At 42.2% G+C, this 23022-nt stretch overlaps 1 protein-coding gene across 2 annotated transcripts; it reads left to right on the top strand.

Annotated features, from left to right (window-relative positions):
- Positions 1–1981: 1981 nt before the first annotated feature.
- Positions 1982–16673, top strand: LOC112409045 (myosin regulatory light chain 12B). 2 transcript variants are annotated; one of them, XM_024758942.1, is made up of 4 exons: positions 1982–2109; positions 11450–11645; positions 15111–15272; positions 16145–16673. In XM_024758942.1, the coding sequence occupies exons 2-4, from the start codon at positions 11465–11467 to the stop codon at positions 16315–16317; spliced, it is 516 nt and encodes a 171-aa protein (XP_024614710.1). In that variant the 5' UTR covers positions 1982–2109; positions 11450–11464; the 3' UTR covers positions 16318–16673. The 2 variants fall into 2 exon arrangements, with proteins under 2 accessions (XP_024614710.1, XP_024614709.1); XM_024758941.1 differs by lacking the exon at positions 1982–2109 and adding an exon at positions 2482–2611 and having other exon boundaries at positions 16145–16653.
- Positions 16674–23022: the final 6349 nt, after the last annotated feature.

Here is a 23022-nt window from a genome sequence, read left to right on the forward strand (position 1 = left end):
TTCTTAGAAAAACAAAAATGGATACTGCTCCCTCTGAAAACAGGAAAGGGTAGGTGATAGGAGTTTAATCATAGTTGGAGATTAAAAGCCGAGGTTAGGAGAAAGGTCCATAGTGGTTTGATAGTAAATTGTCTCAAACTAGAATTTAATTAAAGGGTTGATATGAGCATTTAATGAGAATACACATAAAAATGTGTGGTACCAAGTAGATCCTCAAATAGTTTATTTTAGATTTCCTGAGTAGGTCCAATATGCCAGAATATTTTGTGTCTTTCTAGATCCTCCTTAAGTGTACAATTTCTTGATTGCCCTGCAACCCTGGTTTTTATCTTTACTGTCCTGAAAGGCATTGCTGAAGCTAATCCCATATTGAAGAAACAGCCAGTTTTCCCAAGTCCCTGTATCTTTTTATCCTAGGTTTATATGTGCCTGCTCAAATAATAGGCATAACTTCTCTTTCACATTTATCTACATACATCTTGTAGTCGTAGTGAATATACACCTTGTTTTTTAGTTTAATGTATCTTAAATTGTCATGTTTTGGCATACCCACCATTTTTGTTTCGAGTTTTAAGTATATTACCTTTTTTTAAACCATTTTTTTTAATGACCACAATAAACAATTATCTGGTATTTAGATATTCAGCTTTTCATTAATATGTTTTCTTTTGAATCTAGAGAGAACACTATACCCTAGGATTATTTTTCTGTAACAGTGCTATCCAGTAGAATTTTCTGTGATGATGGAAATGCACTCTCTGTGCTGTCCAATAAGGACACTAGGTCACATGTGACTATTGAGCACTTAAAATGTGTCTAATATAACTGAGTTTTTAATTTACATTTAAATAGTCACATGTGGTTAGTGACCACTGTGTTGGAAAGCAGTTCTAGAAACAAATATGGAGATCAAAGTCAAAGTACAGAGTGTCTCAGCTATGATCTTAATTAAGGTGGCCAGGGTGAGGGCTTATGGTATAGTAATAGACCATACTTGGAAGAGCTCTCTGACAAAGACCTCAGAAGCCAAAATGTTCTCAGGAGTGGAAAAATATTTAAATTATTGGACCAAAGGGCAGACTACAGCTAAGGAAAAGAGTAAATCTTTTAGAACCATATATGATTTCTCAGCAATTGGTTTCAAACTCCATTGAGAAAATGCATTCAGTTAAGGACCCTGGGGCAGTGCTAACTCCGAGGACCAGGGTATAAGCATCACCTGGGGCTTATTAGGAATGCAGATTCTTGCCCCACCCTCGACCTACTGAATCTGAATACCTGGGGCTGGGCTCCAGAATCTTTTACGTAGCCCCCAGGTTTTTCTTATTGGTGCTACTGTTTAAGAACTACTGCTATAGTGTTGAACACATGGTTCCTACCATATAGGAATTCCTGATCAAAGATATCTAATTTCTCATCAAACTTTTCTAGAATATAAGACTGGATTATTCGTTCATCTCCCTGCATCCCGCACACGTTCAGGCAATCACAAGTGCTCGACGAAGGTTTGCTATTAAGTTGACTATCTTCCATTATCCGGAAATAGTAGTATCTATCTGTAATATTCCAAGGTAAAGGAACTTGAAGGTTATAGGCACAAACAATATCTAGAACAAAAATTGAATTATGTAGCTTCGTGGTTTCGTTTTGACCAAGAGCATTATATAGTGTGTGCGCGTTTGTGTGTGTGTAAATCTGCATTGTCTTTAACAAACCAAAGGAAAGCAAATAACTTGAATAAAGCTTCCCTGTGGTTGAAAGGGGAAAACGTCACCAGCCGTGGCCTGGTAAGGGCGTAAACCTGATAATCTGAGGGGTAAAACAGGAGGGACAGGGCTTCCCTGGTGGCGCAGTGGTTGAGAGTCCGCCTGACGATGCAGGGGACACGGGTTCGTGCCCCGGTCCGGGAAGATCCCAATTAAGGGCGTAAACCTGATAATCTGAGGGGTAAAACAGGAAGGACAGAGGTAAATGATAGAACTCGGTCTGGGCGTGCAGTCTGTAAAGCAGGCGGAGACCGCTCGGCCGCAGCCCTCTTACCTTCCCCAGTGTGGCGCGGGACGGAACCTAAAAATTTGCTCGTTTTATCTGAAGTTCAAGTGTAACCAGGTGAGGTGTACTTTTACCTGCTAACTCGGGCAGCCCTGGGTGGGCGGCGCCCGCAGACCCCCAAACCTCGAGGGCTCGCGCCCGCCCAGCCGGGTCAAATTCCAGGCCGGCCCCGAGCCGGCCCGGGAATGCGGAAGGGCCGCGGGACACGCCGCGAGCGGCGGGGGAGGAGAGCGGGCCGCGGCGCCCCGGCCGCGCTGCGCCTGCCTCAGACCGCACGGCCCGCGAAACACCACGAAAACCCAAGCCGTGATCGTCGGCCCCAGCCCTGCGCCCAGGTGGACAAGGTGGACGCGGCCTCGAGCGGAGCGAGAATCGCAGCGCATCCCCTCACCGGGGGTTGGATCCCGCCGCGACTTGCGGTGCGACTTCCGGTCCGCCTACCGAGGCAGGAAGTGCGGGCGTCGCCGCTCTAAAACTGCAGCCCCGCTGCAGTTCCGCGTTCTTCGCCTCGTTCGTCTCGAGTAGGCAGTGCGGCTTCTGGTGCTGGTGTCCGGCCGCGGTGAGTGGCGTTCGGCCCCCGCGCGCGACACACCTGGGGCCGCCCCGGTGCCCCGCCCCTCCGACCTCTCGTCGCCGCCAGACCCCGGCCAGCGTGCCGGCCGGCCGGCTGGCCGGCGGGCGGGGCGGGGCGGGGAGTGCTGTACCTGTCGGTGGGGCAGGGAGGGTCGGCGAGGAGGTCCGGCCGCGGCCAGCCCGGGCCTGGACGTCGAGGGTACGGGAGGCTGGGGCAGATGGAACCGGGCTGGGGAACTGCCCTGCTGGCCGAGTCGGCCTGTCCCCTGCGCTGCGTCACCCGACGGCTTCACACACCTGGCGCCTCGGCGGCCGCAGCCCCGCTCCCCGCCGGCCCGGTCGGTGGGTTTGGGTGTCTGCTTAGTCCACAGGGCTGGATGCTTTGGGGGCACAGGGGTCCGCTGGTGCGTGGTTCTTGCCCGGAGCGCCGAGTTGATACCGGCTAAATGTAACGATTTCCATAGGAGTTGTGACTTTTCGCAGCACCTTGCATCTTGTAAAGATTTAGTTCATTCGTGCTGACTGAAGAAGAGGACAAATAGCAAAAATCAGGAAAGGTTTTCTGAAAAAGAGAATCGTGACCTCATTGAAGGCCTTGGACTTAGCCCTGGTGGGGAGAACTTAGTATTTCTGGCTGTATCTGTGGTAGGAGGTAACAAGACCAAAAGTTCAAAAGGTGTGAATTGTGTCGTGTGAAAAGGAGACCAGCCCGAACGGAACAGAACTGTAATGAATAATAGTTGGAAATAGGTAGATCAGTGGGGCCTTGTCACGGATGTCTTGCAAACTTGATGAGAAATGAAAGATTATGTAAGAGGCATTCGGGAGTCATTTTGGATTCTTCACTAAGGGAGTGAGATGAAGAAAGGGGTGTTTAGAGGATTAGTTTGGCAGCCTTGGTTTTGGACGGATTTGCAGTGGTCCTTTGGTAAGAAAAGAATTGTAGCATTTTAGAATTCAAAAGAAACTTATAGGTTATCTTTCGATTTATAATTGAAACCCAGCGAGGTGAGATAATTTGCCCAAGGTCACTTGAGGGGTTCACCTGCTGCCACCCATTTTCTCTGAGCATTAGGTGGACGTTCCTCATGGTTAAGTGCACGGCTTCTTGTTTGTTCTGGCTCTGTTGAATAAAACAGCTTCTAAAAAAAAAAAACAGCTTCTGTGATGACCTACTCGGTACGCATTTATGCTTTAATGAGACTCAGTGTGGACAAGAGGAACTGCAGCTTCTGAAGGACAGGTCCCAGGTGAGGGTTGCTGGGCTTAGGAAAGATAAAAGGACTGGGATCCCCTAAATGGAGCCGGTTGTCCCTCTCCCAAGATTCGAAGACAGCATATATCTAGGGATGATTTTCATTGCCGGCAGCTTTGGGGTCTTTCTTCCCCGTTCCGCACTTTAGATGTGGTGGCTTCGCTTCTTACCCCCAACTAGCTCTCCACATTTTCATGGTGGAGAAATTCTGCCGCCTACATGCAGGATGTTCGGAGCTAGTGGTGCAAGCTCTGGGCTAGACTTCCTGAGTATGATCCTGCATCTAAGCTCTACGTTTTTCTAGCTGTGGCTGCAGACAGATTATTTATTCTCTTTGCCCTAATTTTTCATTTGAGAAATGGGGATAATAACAGTGCCTATGTAGTAAGTTGTGAGAATTACATATATTAATACATATGAAATGCTTAGACCAGTGTCTAGCACATATTTAGCACTCTTATTAGTACTCTTTGTTCCAGGTACTTTTTGTTATGGATTTCTTGGGGAGAGTCCAGTGGAGTTTATGCTGAACCATGGGTAAACCATAGAGAAAAGCCATATTTTGCGGAGTCATATCCAGGGGGTGATGGGAATGTTGAAGAAGGGGTGACTCTGTTGCACTTAAAAGAGGAACCCACAGAACTTGGAGAGAAATCGAATAAAGGGAATTAAAATTTGCTAACCAGGAGTAGAAAATTTCCCTACCCAGTGCAAACTTGGCTGTGGCCCCTTTGAGGTTTTAAAAATTCTTTGGCTATAATTCTGAAATAAAGGCATTGCCCTATTGAATATTAAAGATGCCAAGGAAACACAACGGCTTTATTAGTTTTCTGTAGCTATATAACAAATTACCCCCAAACTTAGCACCTTAAGAAAACAATAAAGAGCTTCTGAGGGTCAGGAATTGCAGGGCAGCTTAGCTGGGCAGCTCTGGTCTGGCTCAGGATCTCCTGGAGTTGCAGTCCAGATGTCAGCTGGGTTTGCAGTCATTTGAAAGAGGATCAACCTCCAAGAGGGCTGACTCACCTGGCTGGCAAGTTGGTGCTGGCTGTTGGCAGGAGGCCTCAGTTCCCTGCCACATGGACCTCTCCGTGGAGTTGTGTATAGTACCCTGTAGACCTGGTGCTGGCTTTCCCCAGATTGAGTGATCTGAGAGAGAGCATGGTAGAACCGGCAACATCTACAATATTATGACAAAGTCGCACTCCATCATTTTCACAATATCCTATTAGTTATGAAGGGTGGCAGAATATGCCACCCCAAGATAGGCCACTTTGGCATGAAGATTATTTTGAGCTGAAGGCAATTGAGAAGAAAGCAGACACAAGAAAGGCTCTTTGCCCTCCCCCAATGTGCCTAAAAGCAGGACACACATTTACAAAGGTGTTGTTCTTTCCCTCTCTACCAGGCAGGACAAAGGTTACTCTCTGGAGACAACTTTAGACCCTTAATGGAGAAGGCCGTGACTTTAAATCTTGTTTATACTGTGCTTTTAACCTTCCATACCTAGCCTCTCCCCTCCACACATGCCTTTCTTCTTTTGGCTTCAGCTGAAGATGATATTTAAGCCAGAGTGCTAAGCCACCTCTGAGAGTTGGATTTTCCCTGGGTATCTACCCATGTATACATGAGGTATACGTGTTAATAAACGGTGTGTTTGTTTTTCCGTTATTAATCTGTTATTACAAGGCATCAGCCAAGAACTCAGAACCACGGTCAGTGCCTTCTAAGTGTTTAACTCAGTGGTTCTCAACCGTCACTATATTTTGGAATCACCTGCTGCATTTTAAAAATACAGATTCATAGACTTCACCTGTAGACATTCAGTTTCAGTTGTACTAGACCAGGACCTGGACATCACTTTTTAAAAACTTCCAAGATGGGACTTTCCCTGGCAGTCCAGTGGTTAAGACTTCGCCTTCCAATGCGGGGGGAGTGGGTTCAACCCCTGGTCAGGGAGCTAAGATCCCACGTGCCTCCTGTCCAAAAAACATAAAAAACAGAAGGAATATTGTAACAAAGACTTAAAAAAAACTTCCAAGATGATTCTTATGTGCAGCCAAGATTGAAACCAGAGGTTAACTGTTGTGAGAGCCATATTTACCCGCCATGTGGTAGCAGCACCTAGCTGACTTAGATGTTTCATAGGTAGCTAATAGAATATGCTCCATGAGCATCTTTTCCAGGCTTCCAATAAAGCCATATAGGCTGGATGAAGTTCACAAGCAGTTTCTGCTTATTAATGATTATAGTGCCCATGTTTTGATTTGCACATCAGTATAGCAGGTGATTTTGCAAAAATTTAGATTATGACCTAAATATGTTGACACCACAACTGCCTATAATACCAGTATTCCTATATCCCTGCCCTTGTTTAACCTCTAAAAATACTACATGTAACCTTTAGTTCACTCTATATCAGAAATATACAACAATAATGAAATAAAAATTTTGAAGAGGAAGTAAGACTTTTGTTTATTCCCGTTAAGGCTTATTCGTTACCTTATATGCTATGTTCTAAATAGATATTTTTTGTAACTAAGGATGGGGTTTGGTGGGTTTTTTTCCTTTAATATTTATAGGTCAAGTAGTAATTTCACAGTCGTACGTAAAGATTTCAAGCCTTTACCTACCATGTCAAACCAAAGCCATGACTGATAGGAAATACTGCCATGTGATAAACCCAATTGCACGGTTGCAGGGAGGGCCATTCATATCTTATTTTCTTCCCATTCCACTGTGCACTTATAGTCTATACATTGGTTTCCCCAGCATAGTTTGAATTTATTTGAAAACAGTTTCACTAGGAATTAAATTTAGAGGAAAGTAGCTGCTCAGAAATCAGTGTTGGACTATATTGGTAAGTACTGAAAGTTTAAGAAATTTTTTGTGGTAAAAAAAATAACTAGCAGAATTGTATGAGGTAAAAAATATATAGGTAAAATCACCTTTAACAAATGGAGTTGCATTCTAGCTCTGCCACCAGGTGACCTTGGGCAAGTTGTTTAATAACATATTTTGATATTCAGTTCCTCCATGTGTAAAGCAGGCATGTTGAATTTAGTGCACCCGAGTACCTAGCATAGGAGTCACTCAGCAAATGGTAGTAGCCATAAGTTGAGTAGACTTTTAATTCTCTCTGGTCCTAAGGCATTTGGGGGCTAGAAAAATAGCGAGAACAAATACATGAGTTAAACTGCATGGTGCCTTGGGAACATACTAGTACCAATAGTTTGGTGTTGCTGAAGGAAAAGTACAAAGCAGAGAATGGCTAGCGATGAGGCTGAAAGGTCATCCTAGAGCAGGGAAAGGTGTGTGTGCCATGCTCAGGAACTTGTACTTTGGCCTATAGGCAGTGGAGAGCCGACAAGTTCTCAAAAGGGAATGATATGGTCGTATTCATGTTTTACACACCTCTGGCTGGAAGATAAAGGATAGTCTAGAGGGGACCAAAAAGCAAGGAGGTTGGTTAGTTGGCCAATGAAATATTCTACACAAAGAGGTGATGAGGGCCCAGCAGAGGGTGGTGGCAGAAGAATGAGGAAGATGAGCAAGTCTGATGAATATTTAAGAGGCAGGCTTGGTTCATCAGTGAGAGGGATGAGTCGGGGATGACTTGCATGTTTCTGGCTTGGTGAGGGCGTAAACGATGGTGCCATTAACTGACAGGAAACAGAAAGTTGAGAGAGTTTAGGAGGGGAAGATAATGAATTTTGTTTCTAACACGTTGATTCTGAATGTCTGGGATATCAAAATGGGTGCCTTTCACAAGCACAATTGGCTGTTTGATTCCACAGCTCAAGGGAAGGGTCAGCCCTGAGGATACAGACGTGGGAGTCATAGGTGTTGTCAGAACAGTGAGAGCCGATGAGATCATCTAAGGAACACAGAGTGAAAAGAATTTAATAAGCTATGGACTGTGAGAATACTCGGAAACGTGAATATTAAAGTGAGTGGAGAAGATAAGAGCCTAACAAGAAGATGGAGGAGGACCAGGCATAGAAATAGAACTGAGAGGAGGTTGGTGTCACCAAGTCAAATACAGCATTTTACTGAAACTAAATGTGATCTTCAGAAGTCTCCCTTGTTAGAGTGTAAAGTCTTAAAGGCTGGGAACCTTGGGCTCTCGTTCCATTGGGACAGTTCATTTCTACTGTTACAGTTCATCAAGGCCAAGAGTTGTTGAGGCCTGAAGAGAAGAGGGATAAAATGGTGTCAAATATAGCAGAATGGTCCAAGGAGACTTAGACCAGATTTGACAATTGGAAAGCACTTGCAAATAGAGAAGAGAAAGCCAGATTGTGATGAGTGGGAAGTGAGAAAGTGGAGAAAGCCAAGATATTTATCTCAGAAGGTAAGGACAGAGAGGGTGGTAGTTTCTTTGGGCGCCAGAGTTCTCTTTAGATTGACTGTTTTGCAACAACCTTGCCTCACTTTTCAGGTGAGGTTTTATTATCAGTTGATATTTTCTGTGTGTACTTTGTATATTTATATACAAATACAAATGTGCACTGGTTTTAAATGAAGTACAGAGAAAACGTAAACTTTTTCTTTTTAAAGAGATTATGGTGTCATTTCATTGAGCCATACCTGCTCTGTAACAGGTTTTGAATGGCAGCTCAGACTTGCTCACGGTATAATGGCTTTTCTAGCCTTACTGGGTTACCTCCTCATTCTCGTTCCCAGGCATTTTCCGTAATAAAGATCCTTGCATGTGCAGTCTCTTCTTGGCATCAGCTTCTTGGAGAACTCCAACTAAGTTTCAAAAATGTTTAAATATAATATACTTTTGGGTTAGCTGTAGCGTTTGCATGAAACAACTGATTATTTTTTAAAAATAAAGATTTTCTCTTTGGGAGGTTTTTCTAAATGACTACTGCAGACAGTTTGCTGATACTGAGGGAGAGAACTAATTCTTGGCTTCAGATCTACTGTCTTTTATATCTTGAATCTTGAAGAAATAGAATCATAGAATTTTTAGCATGAGAAAGAATTTTAATCCAGCAGTTTTGGAATGTGAGGAAGAATTAAAGCAGTCAAGTGCCTTGCTAGTGGACCACATTCTGTCTCGGATTGAACCTTCAATATAACTAAGGTCACATGACTAGCTAGTTACAGGAAGGAGAAGAAATTAACATTTACTCAGGCCATGTATGCCCGGAGGGGAAGGAGTTGAAATGTTAAAGTAAGGACTCAAAGGCTGATGTGCTTCAAAACTGCAAACAGGGCTTCCCTGGTGGCACAGTGGTTGAAAGTCCATTTGCCGAGGCAGGGGACACGGGTTCTTGCCCGCGTCTGGGAAGATCCCACATGCCGCGGAGCTGCTGGGCCGGCTAAGCCTGCGCGTCCGGAGCCTGTGCTCCGCAATGGGAGAGACCACAACAGTGAGAGGCCTGTGTACCGCAAAAAAAAAACTGCAAACAAACTAAAACAATGTAGGTTAAAAGTCCAATACCGGAAGTCCCGGAGACCCAGGTCCAGAATTCCCTTGCCCAGCCACTGCCCTCACCAGTCATCTGCTTTCACAGTGCAGAGTTAGAGAACAGTCCCCAAGGCCACCCTGATTTCTGACACCAATTCCAAGTTTCATTCCCCAAGACGACCCTCAGGTTCAGTAATTTGCTAGAACTTACAGAACTCACTGAAAGCTGTTACACCTATGGTTATGGTTTACTGCAGTAAAAGGATTCAGATTAAAGTCAACCAAGGGAAGAGACTCGTGGTATGGAGTCCAGGAGAATTCCAAATGCTTAGCTTCCAGTGGTCCTTTCCATGGGCAGTGTTGACCTCTCCTGGCAGCAAGGCGTGACGGTGAGCATGGAGTATGGCCTGCCAGAGAGCTTGCTTGACCCTTCATAGCCATAGTTTTTTACCGCGGCTCTGTCCCCTAGATACTGTCCCCGCTCCTAGGCTGACTTCAGTCTCCAGTTCCTCTAGAGGCCAAGCTGATTAACACTGACCCAGAGCCCCCATGATAAATCACATTGTTAGACTCTCTGGTGTGACCCAAGACCCCAGATATACCAGGCAGAACATTCTAAGAGCTTAGAGATTACCTCCCAGGAGCTAAGGACAGAGGCCACACCTCTCTTACAAGGGGCATTGATTTTTTTTTTTTTTTTAACCTAGGTATTACCTACCTCATAGGGCAGTTGTGAACATTGAATACGAAAGACAGTGGAGCAAACAATTATTCTAGTGTCCATGGGTTTTCAAGAAATGGTGAAGCTGAGATTCAGACTCAAGATTTTTCTGATTCCAAAGCCAGGAGTATTTTTGTGTTGTATTTATTTACATCATTTAAAACTGCAAATAAAAATGGAATGAGAAGGGAATTCCCTGGCGGTCAGTGGTTAGGACTCGGAGCTTTCACAGCCAGGGCCCGGGTTCAGTCTCCGGTTGGGAAACTAAGATCCTGCAAGCCACGTGGTGGCCCAAAGAAAAAAAAAAAAATGGAATGAGAAGTGTCCATTCTTTTTGACATTTAAAACATTGGTGGCTTTCAGTAGAGTATCGGGCCACCACTAAAGGTGTATTATGGAGAATTGAGGAGTGATTGGGAAGATGAGAAAATGGAGAGAGTTGAGTAGTAGAGTACTATTCTAAAAGTTTTGTCAAGGGAAAGGGGAAATGAGGATGTAGCTAGAAGGGATACAAGACTAAAGATACATTTTGATGAATTTTTTTTAAAAAAATATTTATTTATTTTGGCTGCACTGGGTCTTAGTTGTGGCATGTGGAATATTTAGTTGTGGTACGCGGGATCTTTAGTTGCAGCATGTGGATTTCTTAGTTGCGGCATGCATGTGGGATCTAGTTCCCTGACCAGGGATCGAACCTGGGCCCTCTGCATTGGGAGTGCAGAGTCTCATCCACTGGATCACCAGGGAAGTCCCATTGATGTTTTTTATTAAATGAGAGCCTTTTGAGCATGTACCTTATAGTAACTATACTAGTCTCTTTGCATATGTTATCTCATTTAATTCTCACTTGCATTAGAGTAGATATTGTGTTTCACTGTAAAACTGAGGGTTGAGTGAGGTTCCCTGGTTTTCAGACCATTTTGTGGAAGAAACCAAGACTCAGAGAGGTTATGCAGTATTGGTAGTAAATGAAGTTAAAAGCTGTACCTACTGCATAGGATTGTTGTGAGGGTTAAGTGGGACCATCCTTGTGAAAGTAAGATGTCCGCTTTGGAGCCTTTCTCTTTAGGGGAGCCCCCTGCCCTCATAACAGCGCTTGGCATGTAGTAGCACCCGGTAAATGCGGTCTATTGCTATGTGCTTTAAAACTCATTCACATTTAATAAAAATGAGGTTCGTGAAATTTGGGATGAAGCCACATCAATAATTTCTATTCTGTTTCTTCAAAACTGCTTTTGTCCTAGCTGTTTAATCGTGACATTGGAAATAAAGTTTATATGTATATTCCCACCCAAATAAAGTAATAATTCTACAATACATTGAAATATTTTTTCTCACTGACTTTAGGTGTTGTTGAGTTCTTTTTTTTTCCTTTATGTTTTTATGCATTCGGTTTTGCTTTATGTTCTTTTCTTTTTAACTCTAGGATTAAACCACCACCATGTCTAGCAAAAAGGCAAAGACCAAGACCAAGAAGCGCCCCCAGCGCGCAACCTCCAACGTGTTTGCCATGTTTGACCAGTCACAGATTCAGGAGTTCAAGGAGGCCTTCAACATGATCGATCAGAACAGAGATGGTTTCATCGACAAGGAAGACTTACATGATATGCTTGCTTCTCTAGGTAGACTTTTATGTTCTTAATATTCCTGCTTCCCCAAAATAATTAGCGTTTTATGAATTATTTTTTGTGTGATGTACAGATATTAATCTCCTGGTCTCAAAGGTCTCTTGAGAGATGTTGGGTGGGAGGCACCATACTGAGGCTTGGCCCGTCATAAGAGGATACGCCTTCAGGGGTGGGGGCCTGGCTGCCACTGTGGCTAGGCAGGCTTCTGTTCCTGTTAGCTAAATATGATAGGTCTACAAGGTGAAAAGCCAGGGGATGACTAGATGGCAAGATACCAGAATCTTAAACAAAAAGTGTGGACAATAATATAATGTATTAAGTAATAAAAGTTGAGGACAGGTTATATGACAGAGGTGACGGTCATAAGTGATAACGACCATCTCAGGGAGGAAGGGCAGTGCTCCTAAAAAAAGGGAACACAGGGAAGGGGGCTTCCACAATTTATATATTTTTTTTATAATTAAAGAAAATAAAATGTAAAGATAGAAGATTATCGATTTATTTTTACACATTTATTTAGCTATAGTTGATTTACAATATTGTGTTAGTTTCAGGTGTACAGCTTCAGATTCTTTTCCACTGTAGATTTATTACAAGATATTAAGTATAGTTACTTGTGCTATGCAGTAAATCCTGTTGTTTATCTATTTTTTGTATAGTGGTGTGTATCTGTTAATCCCAAATTCCCAGTTTATTCCTCTCCTCCCTTTCCCCTTTGGTAACCGTAAGTTTGTTTTCTATGTCTGTGAGTCTGTTTCTGTTTTGTAAATAAGTTGATATATAATTTTTTTTTTAATTCCACATACAAGTGATATGTAACATTTGTCTTTGCCTGCCTAACTTACTTCAGTTAGTATGATAATCTCTAGACCCATCCATGTTGCTGCAAATGGCAATATTTCATTTAAAGATACAGGATTTAAAGCAAACATAAACTGCCCTTTGTCATTCTGGCTATGTCGGTGTTAATTTACTGTTCCTTATATGATTTTGTTATTTTGATCTTAAGGAAAGAGGGGAAAGTCCTCCATGTCCTGCCTGAATTGGCACTGATTTTACAGTTGGAAGAAAGGAGTATCAAGTCAGGGGGTTCTTGATAGGCCAGAATGACGGGCAGGAAAGGGGGCACAAGTCAGGGATGGCCCACAGGTAGGCTCTGCACGCTAACGTTTCTGTGTCTGACCATGAGCCAGAAAGGGCAGTTCAAGGGCCAGAGGACAAAGAGAATTTTGTTACTTTTTTCTTTTTAGTAACCACATGATTTTGTTCGTCTCTTTTATTTTTTTCTCCTAGCGTGTTATTTTGAAATTTTTTAAGCCTATAAAAAGTTGAAAGAACGGTATAATGAACACGCATCCATCCTTTACCCAGATTCACGAGCTGTTAACATTTTGCAACATTGCCTTTATTCAGAGTGAGAGTTGAGTCAAGATACTGATCTGACTTGTTGACTTGCAGGTGGGGTGGATCCCAGTGTTTTCCACACTCTGAATAGCTAAGTACTAAGTGTCCTTTGGGGAGCAGGTCACTACTGAAGAAGGCCACCGAGGAGAATTGAGGGCCTGAGTTGTATTACAAAGATCGAACACTCAAGCCTATCCCCTGGTCCTAGTAGATGCTCAGTTAATTTTTGTTGGATGAATGAGTGATGGTAGAGTAAGAGACTGACTTTTGGGGACTTCCATTTTGGGGAATGCCATGCCTTTAGAGATACATATTTACCTTTTAAATCAACAAATTATATTAGATGCCTTGATGTCCATAGGTGCTTAGCCTAAGCCAATTCACTTTAAATCCCTGTGTCTTTTTCGTACCCATGTTCTCTTGACACCTTTGGGTTACACTTTTTACCCCAAAAAGTTGCTGCAAGAGAGTCGGGTTAAATCTGGAGGTAGAAAAGTAGTCCTTTTTAGCTACTTTCACTTACTCGAAGAATCTTGAGATTAATTTTGGGCTAATATTGTATCGATATGTTGAATAGGTATAATGAGTAAAGGTTGTAATGCAGTAAGACAGATGCCAACTTGGCATTTAATTTCACCCAAATTCCTGGGAGTAAAACTTACATATGAACCATAATTCTAGATTTGACTGTCATTAGCACTTAGTTGGGTATAATAGTGAGATGCTGACATGGATGCTCTTTTCATGGAGAATCATACAAACTTAATGTTGGAAGGGACCTTTTAGATACCAAGTTTAACTAGTCCATTAAACCCTAGACAGTTTCCACCTTGTCCCAGGGCACACAGTCAGTGGCAGAACTGGGATTCAAACCCACTATTCCAGACCCTTCATTCAGTGCTGCTTTTCTGCACCAGGTGGACCTCACAAATGCCAGGACAAAGAGAAGCTCTTTGTTACTCCCACCATATGTGGCCATTCCAGGGGAATTTCTCCCAACTTCGAGGGGAGGGTCAAGGGAGTTCCCTCACCACCATACCAGAAGAGGGAGAAGTGTCCTTGGTTGGAACTGAGATTAAGATTTCCCATCATGAACAATACTAAACAAGACTATATTTCAGCAGTACGAGTAAACAGCATCTGGGGATATGTCTGACAACCAAATAGAACATAACATTGTTTAAAATGAGCTCCCAGGGACTTCCCTGGTGGTGCAGTGGTTGAGAATCCGCCTGCCAGTGCAGGGGACACGGGTTCGAGCCCTGGTCCAAGAAGATCCCACATGCCACGGAGCACCTAAGCCCATGTACCGCAACTACTGAACCTGCACTCTAGAGCCTACGTGCCACACTACTGAAGCCCGCGTGCCTAGAGCCTGTGCTCCGCAACAAGAGAAGCCACCGCAATGAGAAGCCCGTGCACCGCAATGAAGAGTAGCCCCCGCTCGCCGCAACTAGAGAAAGCCCACACGCAGCAACGAAGACCCAATGCAGCCATAAATAAATAATAAATAGATTAATTAATTAATTAATTTTAAATAATAAAATAAGCTCCCAGTTCTAAACCAACCTAATAGTTTCAGGTTAACTGACCAACTTATAAATTGTTTGAAGCATACCAATTATAGGCAACTTACTGCAGTTAGAAATATGAATATTTAGATTTTTTAAATAACCAGTATTGAAATGCCCTGATGGGTCTTTAATGTTATCAGCATTCAAGATGTAGTAATGTGGCATTACCTGGTTCATAGTTTCATGTGTGTGTTTTATTTTTAATGAAAAATAGTGAAGGAAAAGTTGCAGGAAGTATCAGTGAATGGACAGTATTCAACCTAAGCCCAGAATGCCTTTTATTTATGATGTATCAAAGATTTTTTTATGTTGTTAAAAATTGTCTTTTTTAAATGTTCTTAATGTAAGTTAATTGAAATATTAGTTTCGTGTGATGGTGATGTAACTTTTAAAAATATGTTGGGGAACATAACAATAACAGAATAATTATTTATTGAAATGAGTTCTTCGTCCTTAAATGTTAAAATGTGCGATTTTCTAGGGAAGAATCCAACCGATGCGTACCTCGAAGCCATGATGAATGAGGCTCCAGGGCCAATAAACTTCACCATGTTCCTTACCATGTTTGGGGAGAAGCTGAATGGCACAGACCCAGAAGATGTCATCAGAAACGCTTTTGCTTGCTTTGATGAAGAAGCAACTGGTGAGCACTCTTTGTTTATGCCCAGCCTCATTCCAGACTATGTGAAACACTTTTTAGGGAATGAGAAAGATGAGCAAAATATAAATTTTTAAAAATGAGTAGAGGGAAACTATTATTTACGATAGGACAGTCGACCAAGAATGGCTAGAACACAGGGTAGGTCATAAAGCTAAACGGTTTGTGGTGTTAATCTTTGAATCTGGTTCTGAGCTTCCTGGAAGTCAAAGGGAGAATTTTCTTTTAAGTAGTGTTTCTTAGACAATATACTGCTTCAAGAAACTTTAAGTTTCACCAGAAAGTATAGTTAACTAACTTGGACAATTAAAATCTTCGTTTTTTCCCCCTTATTATTTAAAAATGTGTGAAGAAAGCCCTGCTGTTCCGTTTTCTGATTTCTCTCATTTTCCTCTTTGCTTCTGCGTTAACCCTCTGCTCAGCCACGCGCATCGCCTCCTCACATACACCTCGCATCCTCCTTCCTGCTTCCCCCTTGCAACCTATTAAAACTGTACCGTCCTTCGTGCACGTTTGGTCTTGGCAACGCTGCCCTTTTGTTCTGGGTATCTGCCTTTTTTTTTTTTTTTAATATCTCTGAAATACAAGGTATTTTTTTCTCCTCTGGAAAATACTCGCTTCAAATTAATTTTGTAAGCGTATGATCTACTAACTGACTTTGTAAATGATTTAATCTAATATTAATAAAGAACTCTAAAAATAATAGGAAAAGATAAGGATATGGTTATATATTGCTTTATATTGTTCAGGTAAACATGTTTGTTCTGAAATATCTTGTTAAGATTGACGTAGTTGAGAACCAAATCATTAAAGTGCCGGGAAGTGTTTGCAACTCCCCTTTTTCTGCTGCCTTCCAGGCACCATTCAGGAGGATTACCTTCGAGAGCTGCTGACCACGATGGGAGATCGGTTTACAGATGAGGAAGTGGATGAGCTGTATAGAGAAGCACCTATCGACAAAAAGGGGAATTTCAATTACATCGAGTTCACGCGCATCCTTAAACATGGAGCGAAAGACAAAGATGATTGAAAAGAACTTGAGCTAAGACTTTCCAATTACTTTGTCTTACTCTGTTTTATTTCCCAGACACTTCCCCCCTCATAGACCTGTTGCATGCAACTTAGTTTCACAGCTTTGCCTCTTTTTCGGTGTATTTATTCTAGACCTTTCTGCCACTTAGCACTTGTATAATCAGACTGCAAATGAGGATGAGGTTGTAAATTGTATTGAGAAAAAGCATTGCGAATAAAAATCAACAAATGTGAAAGCCCAGGAAAATATATCCGGTATTTCTGGTTTTGCTGGATTTTTACATTTTTATATAATAAAAATGCTATTTTGAAATAAAGATTATGCTGACTCAGATGTAATATAATGGAAAGTTAAATAACTGGTAGTTGGAGGTAGTCCTTTTTTTAGATTTTCAAGTTCATATAATTCAGATTCCATAGTAAAACTGATTGTTCACATGTATGGGACAGTGTTCTTCAGTATAAGTTAAGTAACATCATTATACAGTAAAAATTGGTTGTACCTTAGTTTCTTTCATGCTTCTGGTAAGTCAGATGTTTAAATTATTGAATGATAAATATAGAATGTATCTGAGAAAACACTGAATGTTTTACTGATTTGAGTCTAGGAACATGAGGCGAAATTCTGAAGAAAAGAATAGTTATTATTGAACGTTTACAGTGTGTAAAGCATTGCATGTAGACAATTTTCATTGACTCTTCCCAGCACCCTTGTGGGATAGAATTTTATTAGCCCTGTATTTCAAGGGGAAGAACTGAGCACCAGGGAGTCAAGTGATTGATCTGAGTCTCTGTCAGAGCTGGGACTCCAGGCCAGGGCGCCCCACTCCAGAGTGTGGATTCTGGGACCACTGTGCTGTCTCTGAAAAGCCCCAAATGCCTAAAAGGTCAAGATATTTCCATTACATTCTAACATAGTTTTGTAGTCATTATTGAAATTTAAAATAACTTGGGGACATTGATTGTTGGAACAGAATTTCAGAAAATTCTATCCAGGTGAAAAATAGAGGACCAAAGATTATAAGCAATATAATCTTCCAACCGCCTTCAGTTGGAAGGTGGTTCACATAGTGTAGAGTGTAGACTGGATGGAAGGTCTGAAAACCATACAGACAAGGCTGCTATGAGCTCGCTTAACATCCTCAAGGCCAAGCAATATGAGAAGTAGGAGAGAAAAACCTAAAAAAAGAAAAAAATCCATTTAAAAAAAAAGTTTCCCAACGTTGTTCAACACCTATTCCCTCTTAAATGTATTGATATTCTATCTCCTTAAAATCGACGCATTTACACGTCGTTTAACATTTGTGCTTCCGAGCTTGCTGTGGTAGGCAAATCCTTGCTATCAATTAATTTTTCTAGGTTTTTCATCATCTTTAAAAGGAGCAGTTCCACTCTCGTGGTCTAGTACAAGAGAAGTGCTTTGCAGTTCATAAGAGCTTTCGCACTTATGACCTAATCCTCACCGCCCATGAGGTAAGTAGGGCAAGTAATATCCCTGCTTTTCATATGAGAGCTGAAGTTTAGAGCAGCCAAAGCACCTGTCCGAGGTCCCACAAGAATAAGAATCCACATCTGGCTCCCTTTTCTACTTCCAAGCGTAAAGTCACATGCAGTGTCAAAACCAGAATCACCGTGTGTAGAAGGAGAAGGGGAAGCGTACTGGGATCATTTTGACTGTCATTAACAAATACTTATCAGTCACCTGTTACGTGCCAGGTACTGTTCTCTGTTGGGGATAACTGGGGGGGCAGGACAAACAAGGACGCCACCCTCCTGGGGCTCAGCTCCTTAGTGGGAGATCAGGAAGGCACCTCTAAGTATCGTGGGACACAGAACTTGAGCAAGTGCAGAGAGGGCCTCTGAGGTGAGATCTGAATCACGAGAAGAGGGTCCCCGTGTGGAGGTCAGGGAGGATGTTCCACTCACAGGGGACGGTCCTTCCAAGGCAGGCGCTGGCGGAAGCACTGGGAGAGCTCAAGGGGAGGACATAAGGATGGTGTTTGCTGCGTGGTCTACGTGCAGAATCAGGGCTTTGGGCAGGGAAGAAATGTGAATTATGTTTTAAAAACTCAACCTTGCTGCTGAGTATAGAATGGAGGGCAAGAGTAGCAGCAAGAAGACTTCCAGTTAGGAGGCTATCACTACGGTCCAGGCAAGTCAAGAGGGTGGCTTGGTCTCCAGATGGTCGCGCAGGTGGCTCTGCTACCTGACCTACTTACTCTGTTCCAGCCTTTTCTTGTCACCAGCTCTCTGGCATCATTTTAACTGCATTTATTCTTTTGCTCTGCTTAAAGGCAGATTTGAGAAGATCGGGAGGTTGAAAAAGTTTTCAAGATTAAAAACAAGAAAAACTGTCTCTTGAATGCCTTATGTTGACCTGACGTAACCCATTCTGTTTCACCCATAGTATCTATAAAGAGAGTAGTGGAATCCAGCATGCACTCTAAGGCACCTCAGCTAGGACCTTTTTCCTCTCTGGTTCAATAAATATTACTGATGATGATGAAAACTCTATTTTAGTATCTTTCCTTTTTTGAGAACAACTTAGTAATGATCTCTAAAATTGACAATTGATGCCTTGGCCAACACAATTGGAATGTGTGTTTGTACTCAGGTAGTTAAAACTGTGCTGAATGGTTGCTCTGTACTAAGCATGTACACTACTGGCCTTTGAGGTAGGTTTTTGTTTTGTTTTGTTTTAATTATCCTTGTTCTACAGATAAAGCACTGAGGCGCAGAGAAGTAACTTCCCCAGGTTACACAGGTAGGAACCAATGGGACCATAATTTGAGTCGAGTCAGTCGAGCTCCTGAACCTGCCCTCTCAGAAAAATAATTATTGAAAGTAACACCACTGGTTTCTTACCATTGTACAGGAATTTTAAAAGCATTCATTATTGCATTTGATCCTCAGAACTCTAGGAGGTGGATAAGGTAGGCATTATTATCCCATTTTACAGGTGAGAATACTGAGTTACAGACGTTACCCCACTTGCTCAACTTTATATATAAAGTACACAGTGTCTGAGCCATGACTAGCTTTTAAGCTTTTTGAGTGAGGGTGCTTCTCATTAAACCTATAATTTCCTAATTAGATAATACCTGTAGCCTGATCAACATCTTTTTCTCATTTATAAATGTATATATACTATATATCATATATATGAAAGCCATTAATATTTATAAAATTGAAATTATGTTTAGTTATACATTTAATGAATCATCTTTCCTGATAAAATACTTGCATAAAAATGAAGTTTTAAATTCAGCATATATATGAATAAATACTTGAATAAGAATTTTCTTGATTGTAATTTTTTTAACATTTTAGTGTTTTTGAAAACAAAATGTCTTACAATCAATGTATATATTCAATAGTTTATCCTTAAAAATAATTGCATCAATGTTGCATCTCAAAATTGAAAGGTCTAAAAAAAAATGAAGGGTCTTAAAAGATAAAAAACATTATTTGGAATATACATATATAAACTACTGAAAAATCTGGTGTGAATAGGCTCTGTCATCTGGGAAGTATGAACGAGGATGAGAAAGTTTATCACATACTGAAATTTTGGGGAAAATTTTCTTGGACAGAAAAATGGGGAAGATTACAAATTGCATACATCACTCTACTTAATCTCGGGTCAGTCGTTTTTTTAGAGCAGGCGATGTTGTCATATGCACTCTTAGAGACAATAACTAGAAGGGTCACTAGATGGCACTATTATTCTTAGTACTGTAGTAACCTATTCCGTAGTGAACTTGAGAGTGACAAAGCATGAATAATCAGAGAGCATTAGTCCAATAATGCTGTAACTTTGTCAAAATTGTTTCTTAAAAGGAAAGAATTGATGATAAAGTCTGTTACAATGAAATTCATACTATTTTGTGAACCCCAAAATGCAGGGAGCGATCTCTAGGACTCCTTTTTACAACGCAGCATTCATTTGTTCATTCATTCAATCATTCGTTCACTTACAAATATTTATTGAGTGTTTTGAAAGTGCCAGGATCTCAGTGAAGCTCTGGTTATTTTCACACTGAAGTAATGACTTTTTTTTTCAAGTGAGAGCGCAGGCTTTGCACTTGTAAGACCTGAATCCTCCACTTACTGGGTCATCTTAAGTAAGCCCTTATTATTATTATAACTTCTGTTTTTGAGATGAGAAGAGTAAGGCACAGAGCCAGTGGCTGTGGATGGAAATACTTTGTAAAATCATGCTTTCTATATGAATACTATTACTACCTCAAGAATGTCCAGGACTATGTCCAGTAGTAGTTCTATTTACATAATAGACTATTAAATCACACAATCTAAGCTTATTAAGATCAGCCTCGGGACTTCCCTGGTGGCGCAGTGGTTAAGAATCCGCCTGCCAATGCAGGGGACACAGGTTTGAGCCCTGGTCCAGGAAGATCCCACATGCTGCGGAGCAACTAAGCCTGTGCACCACAACTACTGAGCCTGTGCTCTAGAGCCCATGAGCCACAACTACTGAGCCCTGTGCCACAACTACTGAGCCTGTGCTCTAGAGCCCATGAGCCACAACTACTGAGCCCTGTGCCACAACTACTGAAGCCTGTGCTCCTAGAACCTGTGCTCCGCAACAAGAGAAGACACCGCAATGAGGGGATCGTGCACCACAACGAAGAGCAGCCCCCGTTCGCTGCAACTAGAGAAAGCCCACGTGCAGCAACGAAGACCCAACACGGCCAAAAACAAAATTAATTAATTTTAAAAAAAATATATATATATGCTAAAAAAAAGAAAACATTTCAAAAAAAAAAAGATCAGCCTCAACACAAGTGACCATGAGACAGTTTCTCAGTGCAGCTCTTCCCTGCCTCAATATATGTCTTGGAAATACCATCAGAATCACAACGAAACAGATCCGAAGTGTTTTGGCAGAAGGATACTAGAAGTGTGTTTGGGGTGTGAACGAATGAGTGTGTTTATATATAAAAAATTGTTTCAACGCACCTTGCAGGAAGCCAACCTCATCTCTTACCAGCCTCACTTCTCCTGCAGTTGGTTTTGCTCCCAGGGCACAGTACTTCCTTTCAGACACTCATTCTGAATGAACATGATGACGATGCATATTTACTCCCGGACGTTGCTAACTAGCACAGCAAAAATAAATCTGAATACTTAATTCACATTTTGTAATAATCAGGGTGTAAATTGACAATGGCTCATTTAGGAGGTTGTGCTCATTGTACTTTACTCAGGTTCCCTTTTTAATGTGTGATCTGTTTATTCAGTTCTTATTTATGGAAGTGGATATTATGTCCGAGTGTTACAGGTGATACAGAGATTCTGATTCTATTACTCGCCGTAAGTGTTATACTGCCCAGCCCTTTGGATGCGAGTAGTAAAGGTTAGGTTTCTCCTTTGGCCAGAATCCCAACACAGCTGTGCTCTCTATCTATGCTGGAGCCACTGCAGCTGATGTCCTAACAGCTCACTGAGGAGGTCAAAGATGGTTTTCTAAAAAATGCCTCCTCTGACAATGACACTCGCATCTCAGAGCTACCATTGTTTGCCTTCCTGTCAACCACTCACATAGCTAAGAACTCAAGCAAACACATGAAAAAGAAAAGCCTCTATTTTAAAAGTTTTATCGAAAATATTCAAGATTTCCTGCTTATTTTAGGGACAGTGAAAGAAATCCAGTGTTTTATCGGTGTCAGGTCCCTACCAGATTATAAACAGTTGAGAGGAGGGTCCACTTGCTGAAAGGTGCCTTGAGAGAAAAACTCCCACTTCTCGGATTCGAAGAGGAAGCCCCCTCATCTCTGAAGTCTCCCTTGAGGTGTCGCAGCCAGTGGGGGCATCACAGCCTCCCACTCCAGGCTCTTTCTAGCTTCCACAGCCGCCGCCTCACCCAGTTCATCAGGCAGCAGGATTGGCTGCTCTACCCAACTCCAGAGCTCTTCCCTTTGCTTTAAAATTGCCTTTGAATTCAGCTCCCTTCCACTCCCTTTTCCCCACACGGTATTTTTACACCTTTGATGCCCAAACCTTGAAGGTAAATACAAAGACAGGCATCTGTAAACACAGAACGATGCCCACATTCATGGGAATAACAGCAATCTCAAAAAACAATCATGATGGCAAATTTTAATCAGTGACTCTGAGAAACTTCCCAAGCAAGAAAGATTTGTGTCCCAGTCTTGCTCTACCCTCATTTCATGTCTTTTTTTCTTAATTTTACATTTTCATTTATTTATTGGCCGCCCCGAGAAGCATGAGGGATCTTAGTTCCCTGACCAGGGATCGAACCCATGCCCCCTGCAGTGGAAGAGTGGAGTCTTACCCACTGGACCACCAGAGAGGTCCCCCTCATTTCAGGTCTTCGTTCCAGCTCTAAGTGTTTGCAACAATCTCCTTCCTGAACTGTATCACATTCGTGCAACTTTTTTTTCCCCTATCTTGTGTGTGAGCCTGGCCATTTCTTTCCCTGTTAAAGAGTCTACAGCCCCGACCTCTTTATATAACGTCAACCCAACTAGAGCAGGAACCTGCTTCTATCTAAAAGTCTGGCCGTGCAGAGCCGGCAATCCGTGAACAGCAGTTGACGGGCTGATCCAAAGCAAATCCCTCGTGTACTCCTCAGGGAAGGGAGGAAGGCAAACCCATTGCCAGCCCACGATGGTCATGATGGAAAGATGTGCACATCCAGGCTGGCCCTTCAGGCTGATGG

The sequence above is a fragment of the Neophocaena asiaeorientalis genome, unplaced genomic scaffold (assembly GCF_003031525.2).
Source record: "Neophocaena asiaeorientalis asiaeorientalis breed wild unplaced genomic scaffold, Neophocaena_asiaeorientalis_V1.1 scaffold669, whole genome shotgun sequence".
Taxonomy (NCBI): Eukaryota; Metazoa; Chordata; class Mammalia; order Artiodactyla; family Phocoenidae; genus Neophocaena; species Neophocaena asiaeorientalis.